This window comes from Pseudopipra pipra, chromosome 3, assembly GCF_036250125.1.
Source record: "Pseudopipra pipra isolate bDixPip1 chromosome 3, bDixPip1.hap1, whole genome shotgun sequence".
NCBI lineage: Eukaryota > Metazoa > Chordata > Aves > Passeriformes > Pipridae > Pseudopipra > Pseudopipra pipra.
The window spans coordinates 14,934,016-14,949,095 of record NC_087551.1 but is presented as its reverse complement, the minus strand read 5'-3'; the positions used below and the strand labels follow the sequence as shown (position 1 = coordinate 14,949,095).

The 15,080-nt window shown below is 39.1% G+C and overlaps 1 protein-coding gene across 2 annotated transcripts in view; it reads right to left on the bottom strand.

The window, feature by feature from the left end:
* Window positions 1-15,080, bottom strand: part of FSHR (follicle stimulating hormone receptor) — an 85,355-nt gene that overhangs the window by 20,660 nt on the left and 49,615 nt on the right. For both annotated transcript variants that reach the window (XM_064647967.1, XM_064647966.1), the window contains exons 3-4: window positions 6,397-6,471; window positions 5,954-6,028 (exon numbers count right to left, since the gene is read on the bottom strand). In XM_064647967.1, coding sequence (XP_064504037.1) covers window positions 5,954-6,028; window positions 6,397-6,471 — 150 coding nt within the window. The remainder of the gene's footprint in view (window positions 1-5,953; window positions 6,029-6,396; window positions 6,472-15,080) is intronic.

Here is a 15,080-nt window from a genome sequence, read left to right as displayed (position 1 = left end):
AGAAAGCATGATTAATGAAGCAGGCGCATTACACAAGGCCCTTATTACTTAAAGCACTTCTGCACTTACACTTTATAAAAAGACTTCACAAAAAAAAAAAAAAAATAGAAGCAATAGAAGAAGAATCTCTAACTCCTCCTTACAGTACTTTAAAATATATTCTTTAAATTACTGGAGATATACAAGATTTTAGTTGAAGGTTGCCTTTAATTTTAAATGAGTCATACATTAAAAATTGATGCAATTCTTTTAAAAGGCCCTTTTAAATACAAATCACGGTATGCATTTCCTTTAGTAGGTAAATGAAGAAGGAAACTGCCGTCAAGTAGTGTGTGGCTATTGCAGGACAGAGGAAAAGACATCAGAAGCTTTCCCAAGAAAATGTCAGTCCTCATGGTGCAGCAATGAAAGGTGACAGTATTCTAACATATGCTATTCAAACACTGCTCCCAATGGCATCTTCCTCCCAGCATCTCAAAATTCTAAATTGGTTAGCAGGGCTTTCACCATACGTGTGTGAAAAAAATATCCTCAATGCCTTGGGTTAGCTCTGATCTTTCCAGTATTTCCAAAGTGTTCAGGGCTCAATTTTCACTGGTGTCAACTGAGCAGCATGAGATGAAGAAGAAAGCATCTTTGTCAAATCATTACATATTGAAGTAAATCTACAGGTGGCACAAGGCACTTGATTACACAGAAGTGCGGAATGGTGATTAGGAGCAGGAGAGGATGTTCTTTTAATTAAATGCAGTACAAGAACTAAAAAAATATTTAGCTAGACTGCAGCCTAGATCTTCCCTGTCTTTTTATTCAACCAGCAAATCTCCAGAGGCCTTTAAGTGGATAATCTTTTTAGAATGCAGATAATACAATTTACTGAATATCTTTCCTGCAGGACAGCTTTATCAATATATTTACCGTATAATGTATACCTCCTTAGTAGCCTCACTTTAAACAAGTGTCCTCTTTAATCTGTGTTACAACTGAGTCCCCCCTTGCCATGCATAAACAGCTTTGTAAGAACCTATTTTTTTTTCAGGCAGCTGATGGCTGCTTTCCAAAGCATTAATTGTCTTTCTGAAAAGGCTTACCGGAGTCAGCACTTAAGAAAACACAGCACCACGATCAGCAGAGGAAAAAAACTTTCTGAAACTAATTCCTGGAAGATTCTGGCCGCTTATCTCCAGATATAGCAACACGTCTGCTCTTTTTTATGCCAAATTGTAGGAGCTGTTCTGACAAATCTGGGAACACAGTTTACCTCATCAATTTACTGTGGGTATTTGCTAAATTGCAAACTCAAGGTAGGCAGAGATAAATACAACATAACTCAGGAAGCATTATTTTTGTGTCTCTTAATCACAGTGGTTACTTCATGCTGCATATGAGCCTGATTCCAGCAAGACATTCCTCTGACTCTCTTACCCCAGGCTTCTGAAATCTACAATATCCACTTCTGGTGGAAGGTCTTTAACCATGAAGCTGCCATGCAAAAGGGAGGAATGGAGCTTCACTTCTCTTTATTGAAGAGTCAGCTCCACACAAACGATCAGTAATTATGTGGACTTTGCTGCATCTGCAGCTAGCACAGGTTTGGGTTTAGGAAGCACGTCAGATACGCATGTGTCAGATCCTCCATGAAATAAGACCAGGCAGGTACAAGCAGCTGCAAGACTTTGGAGGGTTCTGCAAAAGGACTCTGCTCCTTTTGCAGACAAAACACATGCCTTGGCGACCTACATTTCCTCTCCACCCCAACAACTCAGCTGAATGGTCTCAAAATTCACCTGAAAGGAGTGTTGCATTTAAGTCTTTCTATTGTAAACTGAGATTGCTTAATACAGAACGTCAACGTCTCTCTAAAAAAGTACCAAAGGACACAGATTACATATGAGAACTAATTTTGGAAAGAAAATGGGTTTGAAAAGCCATCACTACATTATTAAACAGACAATGCTACAGGTCTCCTTAATGAGAGCCAGATAAATAATCTTGTACCAATGAAAAGGTCAGTAAGTTACCATTTTGAAGCAGTCTGTCCCTCTGGCATATACCCTAGAAGACCAATTAGCAATTCTCTTCACTCCTTCTAAAAGACTGGTGAGAAAGTTAAAGTTGTGTGTTTCTAAAAGGTTTAGGCTATTCAGCATGGCATTTTTTCAGTATTTTTCTCTCCTTAGTGTTTTTGTCATACTAGTAATGATGAGGTGCAGGAGACAAAGGGAGTGGGGTGAGCAGGAAATGTATTTGTACCCAAGGTGACAGAGATAAAAGCATATTAATGTTCAACAGCTGGTGGCTGTAACAAGCCCATGAAGCTGATGAGAAGATGACAATGCTATCCTGAGCTTCTTGCCTCTCCATAAATAAGGCCTAGTGGCTATACAATTATTTTTGAAGAAGCACAGAGAAAGCCTTGCAAGCAACGCAAGGAACTGATGGGCTGTGGTACTTGGGCTCAGTCTTGGCACTAAGACTGATTAGTTTTAGTCTCTGTGTTTTTATATGAAAACTGTCAGTAAATATATACTTTTCTGGAAGATTTTTCCCAGTTGTGTTTTGACAGTTCTCTCACAGTCCCAGCACTGTGTAAGGAATCAGACCATGTGTCTTGTACCCTGCCAGACTGCCATCATAGCTGGACACTTCAGAAGAATCACAATGATCCAACAATGGGCAGGTACCCAAGTCTCCGTGCTTTGTCATGCTGGTTGCAACTGGGTCTGACTATACCTCCTTACATGGTCAGACAGAATCTCCTAATCTGTTTTGTGACAAGATATTGATGAAACCATGTCCTACTCCTAACTTCCAGCAATTAATGTGAAAATTAGGCTGTAACATACAAGGGTTTACAAGTTTTCTTTCATGGCCTTAAAATTTTTATCATTTCTGCAATAGCTGTTGATGGCTTTTCTATCCACATAGATGCTTAACTCGTTTCTGAATTATTTTAAATTATAGTCCCACACGTTTACAATCTTTTACTTCTCTATTGTACAAAAAACCCCAGCCAACCACCACAAAAAAACCCAACTCAAACCAAAACAGAAACTAACTGAACTGAAAAATCATCAATCCATTTACTCCCTCAGCATCTTGCCTTATATTTTCACTAACTGACCCTTCCTTGCATGTCATAGGAAGGTGACTACAAGGACTGAGTTACCTTTACCAGATGCTGTTTTATAGCCTTCCATCAAGGTTTCTGCTTTCTCATTAAATTAACTATCCTATTCTTTCAAACAGTAAAGCTTTCTGCCTTTTCAGTTTCTAAAAGGGCAAGCACTAGTGAGTGAAACCAGGGGATGGAGAAAATGGCAGACTTTCCTACAGAAATGTGCCAAGAGAGAACATGAAGGTGTGGCTGTAGAAAGAGAGAGTGATCTGAGCATGATGTAACTCAGCATCACACCTGGGCCCACTGCTACCTAGAAGGCTCCAAAAGGGACTTTGTGTCCTGCTCCTGGTCCCTGTGGCGAGAAATGATGTAGCTCCACCGAAGCCAGCAGTGTTGTACTGATTTGTATGCCCAGAACAGCTTCCACAAATTAGCACAACACCTACATTCATCTGCTCAGAAGCTCTGGGCCATGAAGCCTGCACCTTTTGTACTGTTTATAGTCATACAAGACTGGGGGGGTTTTGCCTCCTAAAAGGTAGGCACAGCAGGAATGCAGCATAAATACATTAGTGGAGTAAACACCAAAGATGAATTTTCTGAGCATAAATTAGAGAAAAGCTTTGGCATGAGAATGAATGTGAATTAAGTGGTCATGTATAAAATTAAAGGAAATGTTTAAGTCACCAAATCATTGAGTTTCTGGAAAAGCCTCTTCCAGAAAAAAGAAGAAAGCAGGGAACAGTGAAGAGCATCAAGAATGTCAATAAATAGCACTTAATTACTGGGATATATGAAGTGGATCCAGGACAAAATAGAATACAGTAGTGTGGAGAGTCTCTTCCAGCCCTGTATGCCCACAAGAGAAAAAAGCTTAAAACCTACTCAAAATACATTTCCCTCTGATAAAAGCTAGCAAGTAAAGCTAGATAAAGAGGAGAGGGGAATGGTCAGGTGGATAAGCAATCTTCTGTATTTTTAATCTGTTGCTTCTGCAGGCCATAGTATTGCTGCTGCAGCTGAATTTTTATACAGGTAGAATCTCTGAATATTTGAGTCAACATGTATGGGAGTGTGGAATAACAAATGTTCAAAAGAGGCAACATCCACTAAAGTCAACAGAAAAACTTTCACTACTTCAGGTATTTAAAGAGGGAATTTACCTTCTCCTCACAAGCTATGATTCCTGTGTCCCACTTTTAAACAACCACTGAAATTAGTGTGTTCATTAGTGCGTTCACATTTTTTCTTCTTCAATTTTGTATGAGAGAAATGTATTCTCATTCTTTCTACTTATCTGTACATCCAACAACTGTACTACCCATAGCAGCTTGCTCTGGGCATTTTACACAGGATAAACAAATGCTGTGGTTTCGTTCACAGGGAGGCAGAGCTACTCAAAAACAGTGGTCAGTGCTAAATGACTCAGGCTTGAAATGAGATGAAATAGGCATATGATTTCTCCTCATGAAAATGCAAACTTAAAGCTTTATTTCCCTACTGTCAAGAGAAAAATCTGTGTTTCAGTTATGCACACAGAAAAGTTAATCAAGGTGCCTGATGAATTTGGTAAAACAGAAATCAGTCAAAATTCTGGGGAGAGCAACAATCCTACTACAACTCTAATCACATATTCTGGTTCAATGAGGGTTTAAACTATAATGGTTCGTGTAGTGCTAAATACACCTTATCTCCCAAAGTCCAAATCTTAAATCTCAAATCTTATAGTACAAATTCAAAGCAATGCCTCTTGGCATTTTTGAGCCCAGAACCAGTCAGATACTAGTGATTTTCAAAGACTTTATATACTCATTGACTTACTGGGAGCTATGCTTATTAGACCACTGACCTGATTTCATACTTCTAAGCAGACAATTAAACACTTATTTTTATGTACTGAAATGTAGAAGTCATGACCAGGCTTCTTAGATGAGTAAGGAAAATAAAGCTTCTTGTATGAGTAAAGTTTCTTGTGTGAGTCAGGAAAATATGAAGGGGTGTATGTGGTCAGGTGGACAGCCATACAAAAGTTAAGTTGATATCCTGCTGGGTGCATATGCCTTTGGTCACCAAACAGCACCACTTCAGCTGTTTAAGCTATGACCATTAAAAACCATGACTATTAAATGGAGTTCATTGGACTTCACTGGGGTTTCAATGCAGAGGAGAGATTATTAGTCATGTTAAAAACATGCACCAAAGGCTGTGAAAATATATTTGAGTAACAGTTTATTTTAAGGATGCATTCAATTAGCACTGAATTTCGATGGCAACCCCATGGAAGCAGATGTGGCAATCACAGTTGTGCAAATGACTCAGTGAGGCTGGTTGATGGAATAAAGCTATACCATACATCAATATGTTTGTATTTTAGGGATTTAATCATCTCACATCAAGCATTAATGAAAACTGCTGCTACAGTACTGCCTTTGTTAAAGAAATAGGAATTTGAATGCTTAAGACCATGTGTATGACACATAACAGAAGGCAGTAACATGGCAAAGACAGATGAGAGATATTTTTTGTCTCAAAGCTCTCGGGAGGAATTTCAACTTTAATCTGTTTCTATAGACATAAAATGGTCCAGCTCCTCTTCTCATCACTCAGTTCCAACCTGTTGCTTAGAAAGGCTCGAGGAATTCGTGTGTGGGACTACTCCTTGGAACCTATTTGGCTTTTCTGAGGACTGCAGACATGAAAATGTGGGTTGACAATATGCAGCTAGTAGCAAGGAAAGGGCATTATCCTGACTTATCACCGAAAGTGCTCAGCACAGAAACACATGTGTCATTCAAAGTGACCATAGTACTTGCAAGGAGCAAAAGATCTTACAAATATCTGAGGCTTGGAAGGTGTTGGAAGGCATCTGCATCAATGTACACAAGGTTGTTGGCTTTCTCAATTCTTCTGCAAAGAGGAAATGAAACATCAGAGAAAATATATCAATATGTTGTTGTTAAAATTGTGTTTGTCCTGTGATGTAGTGGAATTATGTGCCGAGATTTTCTTTTTGACAGCAGAAGATCTGCATGATTTCAAAGAGCAGCCTACCACAGACTGGCAGACCCCACCATCTTTTGATACTGGCAGTGATCTGAAGATAAAAAAAAAGGACAGTTCAATAAGAAGATAGAAAAGACAAAGGCGGATTTCAAATGCTTCTATATCGCTATGAATTCTTCTGTGCTTACCTGAACCAAACTGCAAAACCTTTGATATGCCTATAATGAATCTTTATAATTGTCTCCTGTGCATTTAGATTGCTCATTACTTACATTTCATGTAGTTTGGGAAGGTTGGAAAACGCATTTGCTTCTATGACCTCCAAGGCATCATTCTGTGAGATCTCTCTGAAAAATAATTTAGAAGTCAAGATATTTCAAGCCATGGTGAAGCAGAGAATGGACAAGTGAAAAATTCAATAGGAATTTATTTTTTAAACCCAAGCTAGATATCAGATAACAAAACAGACCCCAGAAACACTGCTGAGTACTGCCATGTCAAAAAACAATATTCAGGAATGGACATCGTCTGATACTGAAGTTTGTATCTGTAGTGGCAGCCCTGCACCTCCTGCTGCCACCATTCCCTGTGCATTAGAAATCAGGCTCCATCCACCATGGGCCTCTGGATCTCTGAAATTACAAAATACTAATAGAAATTTAAGGAAACCTTTCAACTCAGTGAAGAAAATAGAGGATGAAGGTGACTGAAATAAAGACAGCTAAAAAGTTCCCAAGAAATATGACACAACTTCAGGAATAGGACACTGCTGTCTAGACCCAATATGAAGTACAGAGATTAAACCTAAGTCACCAGCAGATGTGCCCTTATTAACAGGAGCTGGAGAGCACAGACATGAAAAATTCTTTCACACCTTGGAGAAAAAACTATTTGATCTCATCTGTACAGAGTTAATGCCCACTTACAGTCGCAGAACTGCAGAATATAAATGGCCAGTTTACTGTTATCAACGCACTAGAAAGCATCTCCTGCTAGCCCAGAGTACACATTTCTTTACTTCCTTAATCTGCGGGATGGCAAAGAGGGGTCTCAGGCTCTCATGTAATTTAGAGCTCAGGATCTCCCCTGGTGAACCAAGTGAGTATTACTGCAGTGCAACCTGTCCCAGTTACATCCCTTATACTGGCACTGACCAGGAAGGTCAAGGTAAAGACAGCTATGCCAGAAGATTCCACACTGCTGTTTTTTTGGAAATGGTGCAAAAATGCTATTTTCCCAGGCTGAGGTCAGCTGCAGGAAGTAAAATTTGTAATACACATGTAATTTAGTGGTGGCGTGATGGCCTCCTGAATTTTAATGGCAAGGTAACTGTGCACATCTTTGGAATGAAACCTTGGATAAATAGTACGATTGCAAACTGGACGACACTTGTTCCTGGATATCTTGTTCTTTTGAAATGATAATGGTTGCAAATAGATTCAAATAGGCCTGAGGTAAAACAATAGATTGTAATGTCAAGTACACGGTCAAAAAATAATCACAAAAATTATTATGAGGATATAAAAAGTATTCTACTCCCTTCTAAGTAACAACTGAACCATACCTGACAAATTACTGGCCCATTTAAGACAAACAAAAACCTTATAAAACAAGATAAGCTTTTCATCTGACCTGTTCCATCTTAAAACATCTCAGTGGTTTAATATTTTAGTTTAATAATATTTTTTAGTTTAATAAGAAATTTTCCCTCCTATTTCCTCAAGGATTTTTAAGGAAGAAATCTATCTCTCTTCTGCTCCAGGAACTCTAAACTGACTGGAGAATAAAATAATAAAAGTACATGAGGACTGATAATGGGTGCTTGGTAGGGTGCAGTGAGACCTGAATTTGTTTAGCAGTGCTGAACCACCCGCTCACATGTGCATATAGTCCTCTTTATTATTTAATTTTCAGCAGCAACATAATGCTTCAACTGAGACAGGGATTCCTTCACACCACGTGAGGTACACAGCCATTGCAAGGGATATCTCAAAGACTTTTTATTATCTTCCCGTTTTCTTTAAAAATAATGCATTATAAAATATTTGTAGAAATATTTAGAAGAATAGAATAGAGGCATTCATCCCCTACAATGTATTGATATGACAGTACACAATTCACTTGCCTAACTACAGTCTAGAAGATGTAACAACATGGCAGGTGTCTCACACTTCTAAGAATTGGTTTGGTTTTGTTTGTGCTCTTTTTGGGTGGTCAGCAGTATGTTTGCCATTCCCCACAATCCAAAAAATCAGTTGTCTTGAAGAAAAAGAAAACCAACAGAGAAAGTAGAACATTTAATGCTAACAGATTCATTTAGCCAGAAGAGATTTCACGCCACTAAGCAGTTCAGGGAAAAATGTTGCAGATTTGTTGGCCTTATACAGGGAAAAAAAGGTTATTAAGAAACCATAATACAGCAGTGACCTCACCCAGGAGATAGTGCTGTTGAGGGTAATAATTTTTTATGATCCAATCTGCTATCTAACTTTGGAACAACTTGGATGACATATCTCTTTTAATGGACTGCTTAAAAATGAATGTTTCTGCATCAGGAGAGTGTGTCGGCTTCCTAAGAGTTGGACAGGTTATTGGCTTTGTTTCTGTTCAAGAAATGGAAGATACAGATCTGATTAAGTTAGGGCACAAGCAGGCCATGACACTTTGGAAGGCTTGGAGAATGCATGGTTAAGGAAAAGAATGAAAAGAGTTAGGAAGATAGGAACCTCTAAACTGTTTTTGAAGGATAAGGTTTTTTAAATATTAAGTTTTTTAAAGATTAGATTTAAACAGAATTAAATAGCACTCCCATGTGGGGGCTGTTTCAGAGATTTGGTAAATGACTTGGCTTTCATTCATTCACAGTTGCAAAGGTGAGAGTTTGGGGTTTTTTTTTAACAGGTAATGAAAATACATCCATTTACAATGACTTTTTTTGTCTTCCACCTCAAGCAAATCACTGCTGCAGCTGCTGAGGTTATGAGGATCTCAAGATCAGTAAAAGGAACAAAAAGGAAACTTGTCAATGGCAGAAGGCAGTGACTCTTCTGGTGTTGGCCTTCATTCTTTGTGTTCAGGGAATTGCAGGGATGAAGGAAAAGGACAAGACTCTCTGACCCCTGCAATGAACTGTGCACCCTCTTCTACACTCTTCCTAGGAAATCCTGTTGGTGATGACCTTACTCATCATCTTTCTTTGCAGATGAATCCCAGTTTACAGCAGTAAAGTGCTGTTTTCTGACAGAAGGCCGTTGCTATTCCTGTCCTTTTGGCTGCACATATATCTGCCAAGGCTGTCATTCAGGTGAGAAGGATAAATAAAATAAAACCATTCTGTTTAGGAGATCAGTCACACGCTGTGGACAATAGGTAACACTAATCTGGGTTTTGGTTGCACAATTTGCATGAACAATTTATTCATACCTGGCAAAAAATGCCCATCTGCTCATGGAAAACCCAAAGAACACCATCTTGGAAACAGGTATCAATGGGACTAAGAGTACAAACCACTGCTGCTCACATCAAACAGCCAACTCAGCAGACTCAGATCCTCTGCAGAGGAGAGCAAATAATACCTGTGGCAGCAGCTACAAAGAGAAAAAAAGGGATTGCTGTCTAGTGTTTGAGCAAGTGATTTGTCTTACAGTATAAATACACACAAACAGATGATTGCTCATAATGTATGTCTTATTATATGCCATCAAGAGAGAAGATAGGACTGTTATTATGTTGTTTGTTTGTAATGAATGATACTATTAGCTCTACTGCTAGCTATCGCAGGAAATCCAGCTGGCAATTTGAGCATCATTTCTGATACAGGCAAGCTTTTGAATGGATGGTATGCAAAACAATCAGGGGCAATTTCTCAAAAAAACCCAAATCTCCAAACCACCCAGTGGTTGCAAAGTGCTTAGGCGTCTGCCTGAGCTTATTTTTCACTGCATCCACAGTCATATTGATATCAACAGTGATCCTTGAAAGCATAAATTGTTTACTCGAACACAGCCTAAAAGAGAAAAAAGTATTCAGTAAAAACATTTTACAAAGGCACAAAGGACAATTGTTTTTATTTTTCTGCAAAGAGGATGTAGGGCTAAGATGTGATATCACACAGACTAAGGGATCTCCCCTAGCTCACCACTAAAGTAGCAAACTGGAATCATTGTTACCTATTCACCAGCAACTGACTGCAGTGTAGCATTTCCGTGTGACAACCAGAGCCTCTGACAGCAGGGAGAGAGATGGAAAATTGTTTAACCTGCCTGCAAATCTGCCATAAGGCTGGGCTGGGCATGCATTTTCATGACATCTCTGACAGAGTCCTGTGTGACACATAGGAAGTACTCTTCTTCAAACCAGCTGCACTCAGAGCATGACCCATAAAAATCGAGTTACATTGAAATGGCCTTTTAAACAATCCTGTTAGTGAGGAACTTAGAGTTCCTGGCAGTTTCTTTGTAGTCCACTTAAGACAAAGTCTCTTAGACTAATCAAAGTCTTACAGCAAAAGCAAGACTGTATTAAACTCACAAACTAATGATCTTGGAGCCAGGTGTTCTTATATTTCAAAGTAAGGAAAGAATAAAAGACAGGAAATTTATGTCTTTTATGATAAGAATTCATTTCAGGATCAGAGCAGACCATACAGACAAAGTAATTTTTTTCCCTTCTAGGAAACATGTCTATTTCAAAAAATGTGTGTATCTATGTGTGTGTATGTACACATATAGAAGGTTAACATAGATGAGTAAGTGGTAACTTGTGTCAAAAGTGACATGGCACACGATGTGAAGGAGGGATATCCTCTCTCCAGCCACAAGGCCCTACTCTGTAGTGCTGGAAGTGACCCACTCTCTATAAACTTCTGTAGTCTTCCTCACACTCCCTTCCAGAGCAGGTACATACATGGGCTAAATAGCTGACCCGTTCACCTTATATTTCCTGTGATACATTATAATTGTGTCTTTTGGCCTTTTCACCTCACCCTTTGAGGCAGTTTCTTGTGACATAACTATCCTGTGGATTCCTGTGAACACTTTTTTTCACTCTGTAGGTACCTGCAATCAGCAGTGATACTGGAGGTATCAGATACTGACTCCTAGAGCAGGCAGCCTCCCTGCTCTCTGCACTTTTACAAATCAACAGCATTGTGTTCATTTAAGGGAAAAAGGAAGAAAAAAAAAAAGCCAACAATGCTTATTTTTCCCCCCCTTTCCATAAATATAAATACTCTTTAGAGCTATTTACCAGGTCAGTTTTACTCAGTGGTTTGACTGATGCCACAATTTATGTCAAGTTTAAGAAGTAAATAGCAGTAGTGTGGTGTCGCCCAGGCAATCCTGCCCAGCATTCACTGAGTGAGCCCCCATGGGACCAGCCTGCAATGTGTCTGAACTGCAGAATTAAACACCTGGCTACCTTTGTCTCCATGTCATGGATAGAGTAGCTCGTATTTCTTTCAGTCTGATCAGAACCAAGCTGGTCTGAAATCTCCTTTCGAAAACTTCCCTCTAAAGTGACAGCAAAATGCTACTGCATTGATTTAAAAAGGTTATGAAAGAAAAGCTATTTTTCTTAAAAGTATTAGAGACTTTTGACCTTTCAAAAATAGATGGTTGACACTCTCTCCTGTCACCTTCCTTGTGAACATGAAAAACTTGTCTCCCTACCATGATTTATTGAACAGCAGGGAGTTGCCGGGTAATATCTCTTAGCAGATATTGATGCTTCAAAAATGAATTCAAGCATTGACTCTTCTCATGATCTCTTTACTTCGCTGAAGGTACACACACGCCTCATTAAATAAGTGGGATACCTATTTAACCAACTAAGCTTTTCTAGCAACTTCCAATTCGACCAAAAGAGTGTATACATCGGTCTTTGAAGGAGATTATCAGGAGGTGCCAATGCTGTGCCTTCCTGTCTTCTCCAAAGGGCATGAAACCATATTCTCCAGTAAATCAGTGCAGGCATGGGAGAAAATAAAATGCAAATTTCCGCACAGCAGACTGAAGCAAAAAGGATTTTATTTCTATCGGTGTTTTAGCACCATGCCAGCAATCCAGATGAAAGTCTGTTGAGAGTTTGGTTGCATCAAATTAATTGTCCATGTAACAGTTTTAAATTGGTCTCTCTAATCTGAAAAAGCACATGATTAGTCTGCAGAATTGGAACTGATAACGACCGGATCCAACAGAAGAAGCCACATCGTTGCAGGAATTGATTTTATAATCAGTACAGTTTGGGGAGATAGATATCTCCTCATACTCCAATATTCCAGCACTATGGGGGTGTATTATACTAGTTTTAGTTTATTGCCAGCAAGGCTGAAAATGCATGAAGCTTTGCAGGGTCAAATGAGCAAGGGTCTTTGGAGGAAACATTAACTTTCCACAGAAAAGCTGGCAGCCCAGAGGGATGGGGCTTAGAACTACGTGCTCTCCAGCCACTAGGACAGACATATCTGCTGCACCCTGCTTCTGGTATCACTAAATTTTATCTTTGACTATGAAAGCTTGTTGGGAAGACAGAAAAATGTCTCCAAAATAAAAACACCCACTCTGGCAATGACACTTTTTTTCTCAGACATGATGGGCTTGAGACCACTCTGGTAGACAAGGATGGCTGTCCAGCTGAGGAAGGAACATCCTTGTTCAGAGATGCTGACACAAGCTTCATACCCAAATCGTAACTCCTTCTATGGAAATGGGCTAGCAGCATTTATTGCCACTTATCTTTTATTACTTCTCTGTTGGCTTTGATAGCCAGCTAGTGATGAATAGTTCATTAAGATGACCTGGGCAGATGAGGAGACTACATTTAAGATAATCATTCATGAGAACAGCTGAACAAGGAAGTGGGGAAAATAATTTCTGGGGAAAATCAATAGGCAGACTGTCTTGGACTGGGAGAACCTGTGGCTTCCAGGACCCAAAGTCTAGTGACAGCCTTTCCAAACAGATCATCTTGAAGATGTTTTCAGATACTTCAACAGTTTTGAAATGCTTTAAGAAAACACACATTCACAAGAAGCCTCTGGAGGACAGTTCATTACTAAATCCAATGTATTACAGAAACAGAAAGATACAGAATAGCAAGTACCTCAGATACGCACAATTAAACATTTTAGCTAAAAGGGACAATTCTAAAAAATCCCTCTTGCTCCTCAATTCTGGCATTAAAAATCCTCCCAGGCCTATGAGAGAACACTGAGTATTATTCACCAGAGCAAATAAAGTAGTATATACACCCACTGTATATAAATAAAGTGAAAATTTTTCAGTGAAAATAAATCTCCATGACTTGACCCATCATGAGAAAAATATTAGCCTTGCCTAATGTTAAACCCAATTATGAATATAGACATCATCCTAAGCTGCTAACACCATGCACTACATCTTTCAAATGTCCTCCTGAAAGGATTTAGGTTTCTCTTATTCAGTGTTACAGTCTCCCCATGAAATACATTTTTCCAGAACAGATATTTCCTTCTCTCCTCTTTTCTATTTGCATTTGTGCTTCTCTTCCATAAAAACTACTTGCTGTATTTGTGGTTTGTGTCTAACTGAGGCTTGGACCCTACAAACTCTATTTCTTGAGCTTTGGCACCAGGCTCAGCCAAGATGCTACTGCATAAATATCTGCATGATTGTGACCCTCAGACATAACCTACCCAGGAAAAGGATATTCTTTAACTCTTCAAAAGGTAAATCCAAACCTCTGCCTTCTAACAGATTGCCGGAGAAAACACCATCAAATCTGCTAAGTCAAAAGATTTACAAAACAAGTGCATTGTGAGGGTTATTCATCTGATTATGATACTATCATGAGCAGCAAAAATTAGCATTAACCCCAAATCTTCACGTTCTATATTAGAGGAGGCAGAGTTGATATATTATACAAACACGGGAATTACATACAATCCCTAACTCTTTTGTCAAGTGGCTGATGGCAGCCAAGAGGAGCCTGATTCAATACATTTAGAGTCTTATTTTACAAATAACTGAACAGCTGTCCACTATGAAACCTTGGAAAATCATATGCTTCCACCTGAGTTTCTCTGGCAGAAATAATCCGCCTTCATCAGCAAACACTGCAAGACTGTACACAATAAGACTGTACAAGATAAGAAAGTCTTAAGAGGGGGAACATGTCATAAAACTTGGGCCAAAATTCAATATAATATCATATTTCTATGCTTGTGTGTGTGTACGCACAGTATTCCAATAAAAGCAATAAAAATAATAAAACACATGGCCCCATGATGGTGCTTACTCACTAAAATAAGCCAAGAGCAGCCTTTCTGCACATCTAACCTCATTTACGAAGAGGTTGCTCATGTGTGTCACGAAGAGTTGCTGCCAAATCTGTGCTGTGTAACCCAAGCTAATAGAAGTGCCAGACAAGGAAAGGCTTTCTGTTATCATCTGCTGTGGGGCTTTAACAAAAAAGTCCTCAGACTGGACTCAGCCCTTTGATGGGGAGCTCTAAGTACTGACTCCTCCTGAGAAGTCTCCGTAGGAATGAGGCAAAACCCTTGAGAACCCAAAGGCAATTCTTGACCATTTGGGAACAATTTCTTTCTCCTGTGTATGAGTACTTTTATCTACCTGGGAGCCCTTTTCCTCCACCCTGTCCTGGGTCATATCTAAGTGGGGGCACAGAAAGAAGATTGAGCTAGAGATGATGCAAAAAACCTTGTGGAATTAGGTCTCTCTTCTTCATCAAGGGAAAAGTAAGAGGAATCTTCTTCCTTAGCCATAGCACTAAAAAAGGAGGCTGAACAAGAAACGTGGTTTGAATAAAAAGTTATGTTTCCCTTAAAAGTCACTGTGTCTATTCCTTTGCTGAAATGTATTGCATATACTTATGATATTTTTTCTGTCTGATTTCCTGTATTGATGTAAACAAAATGGAACTTACAGTGTTTCCATAGCACGCAAGCCTGGCAAAAGCT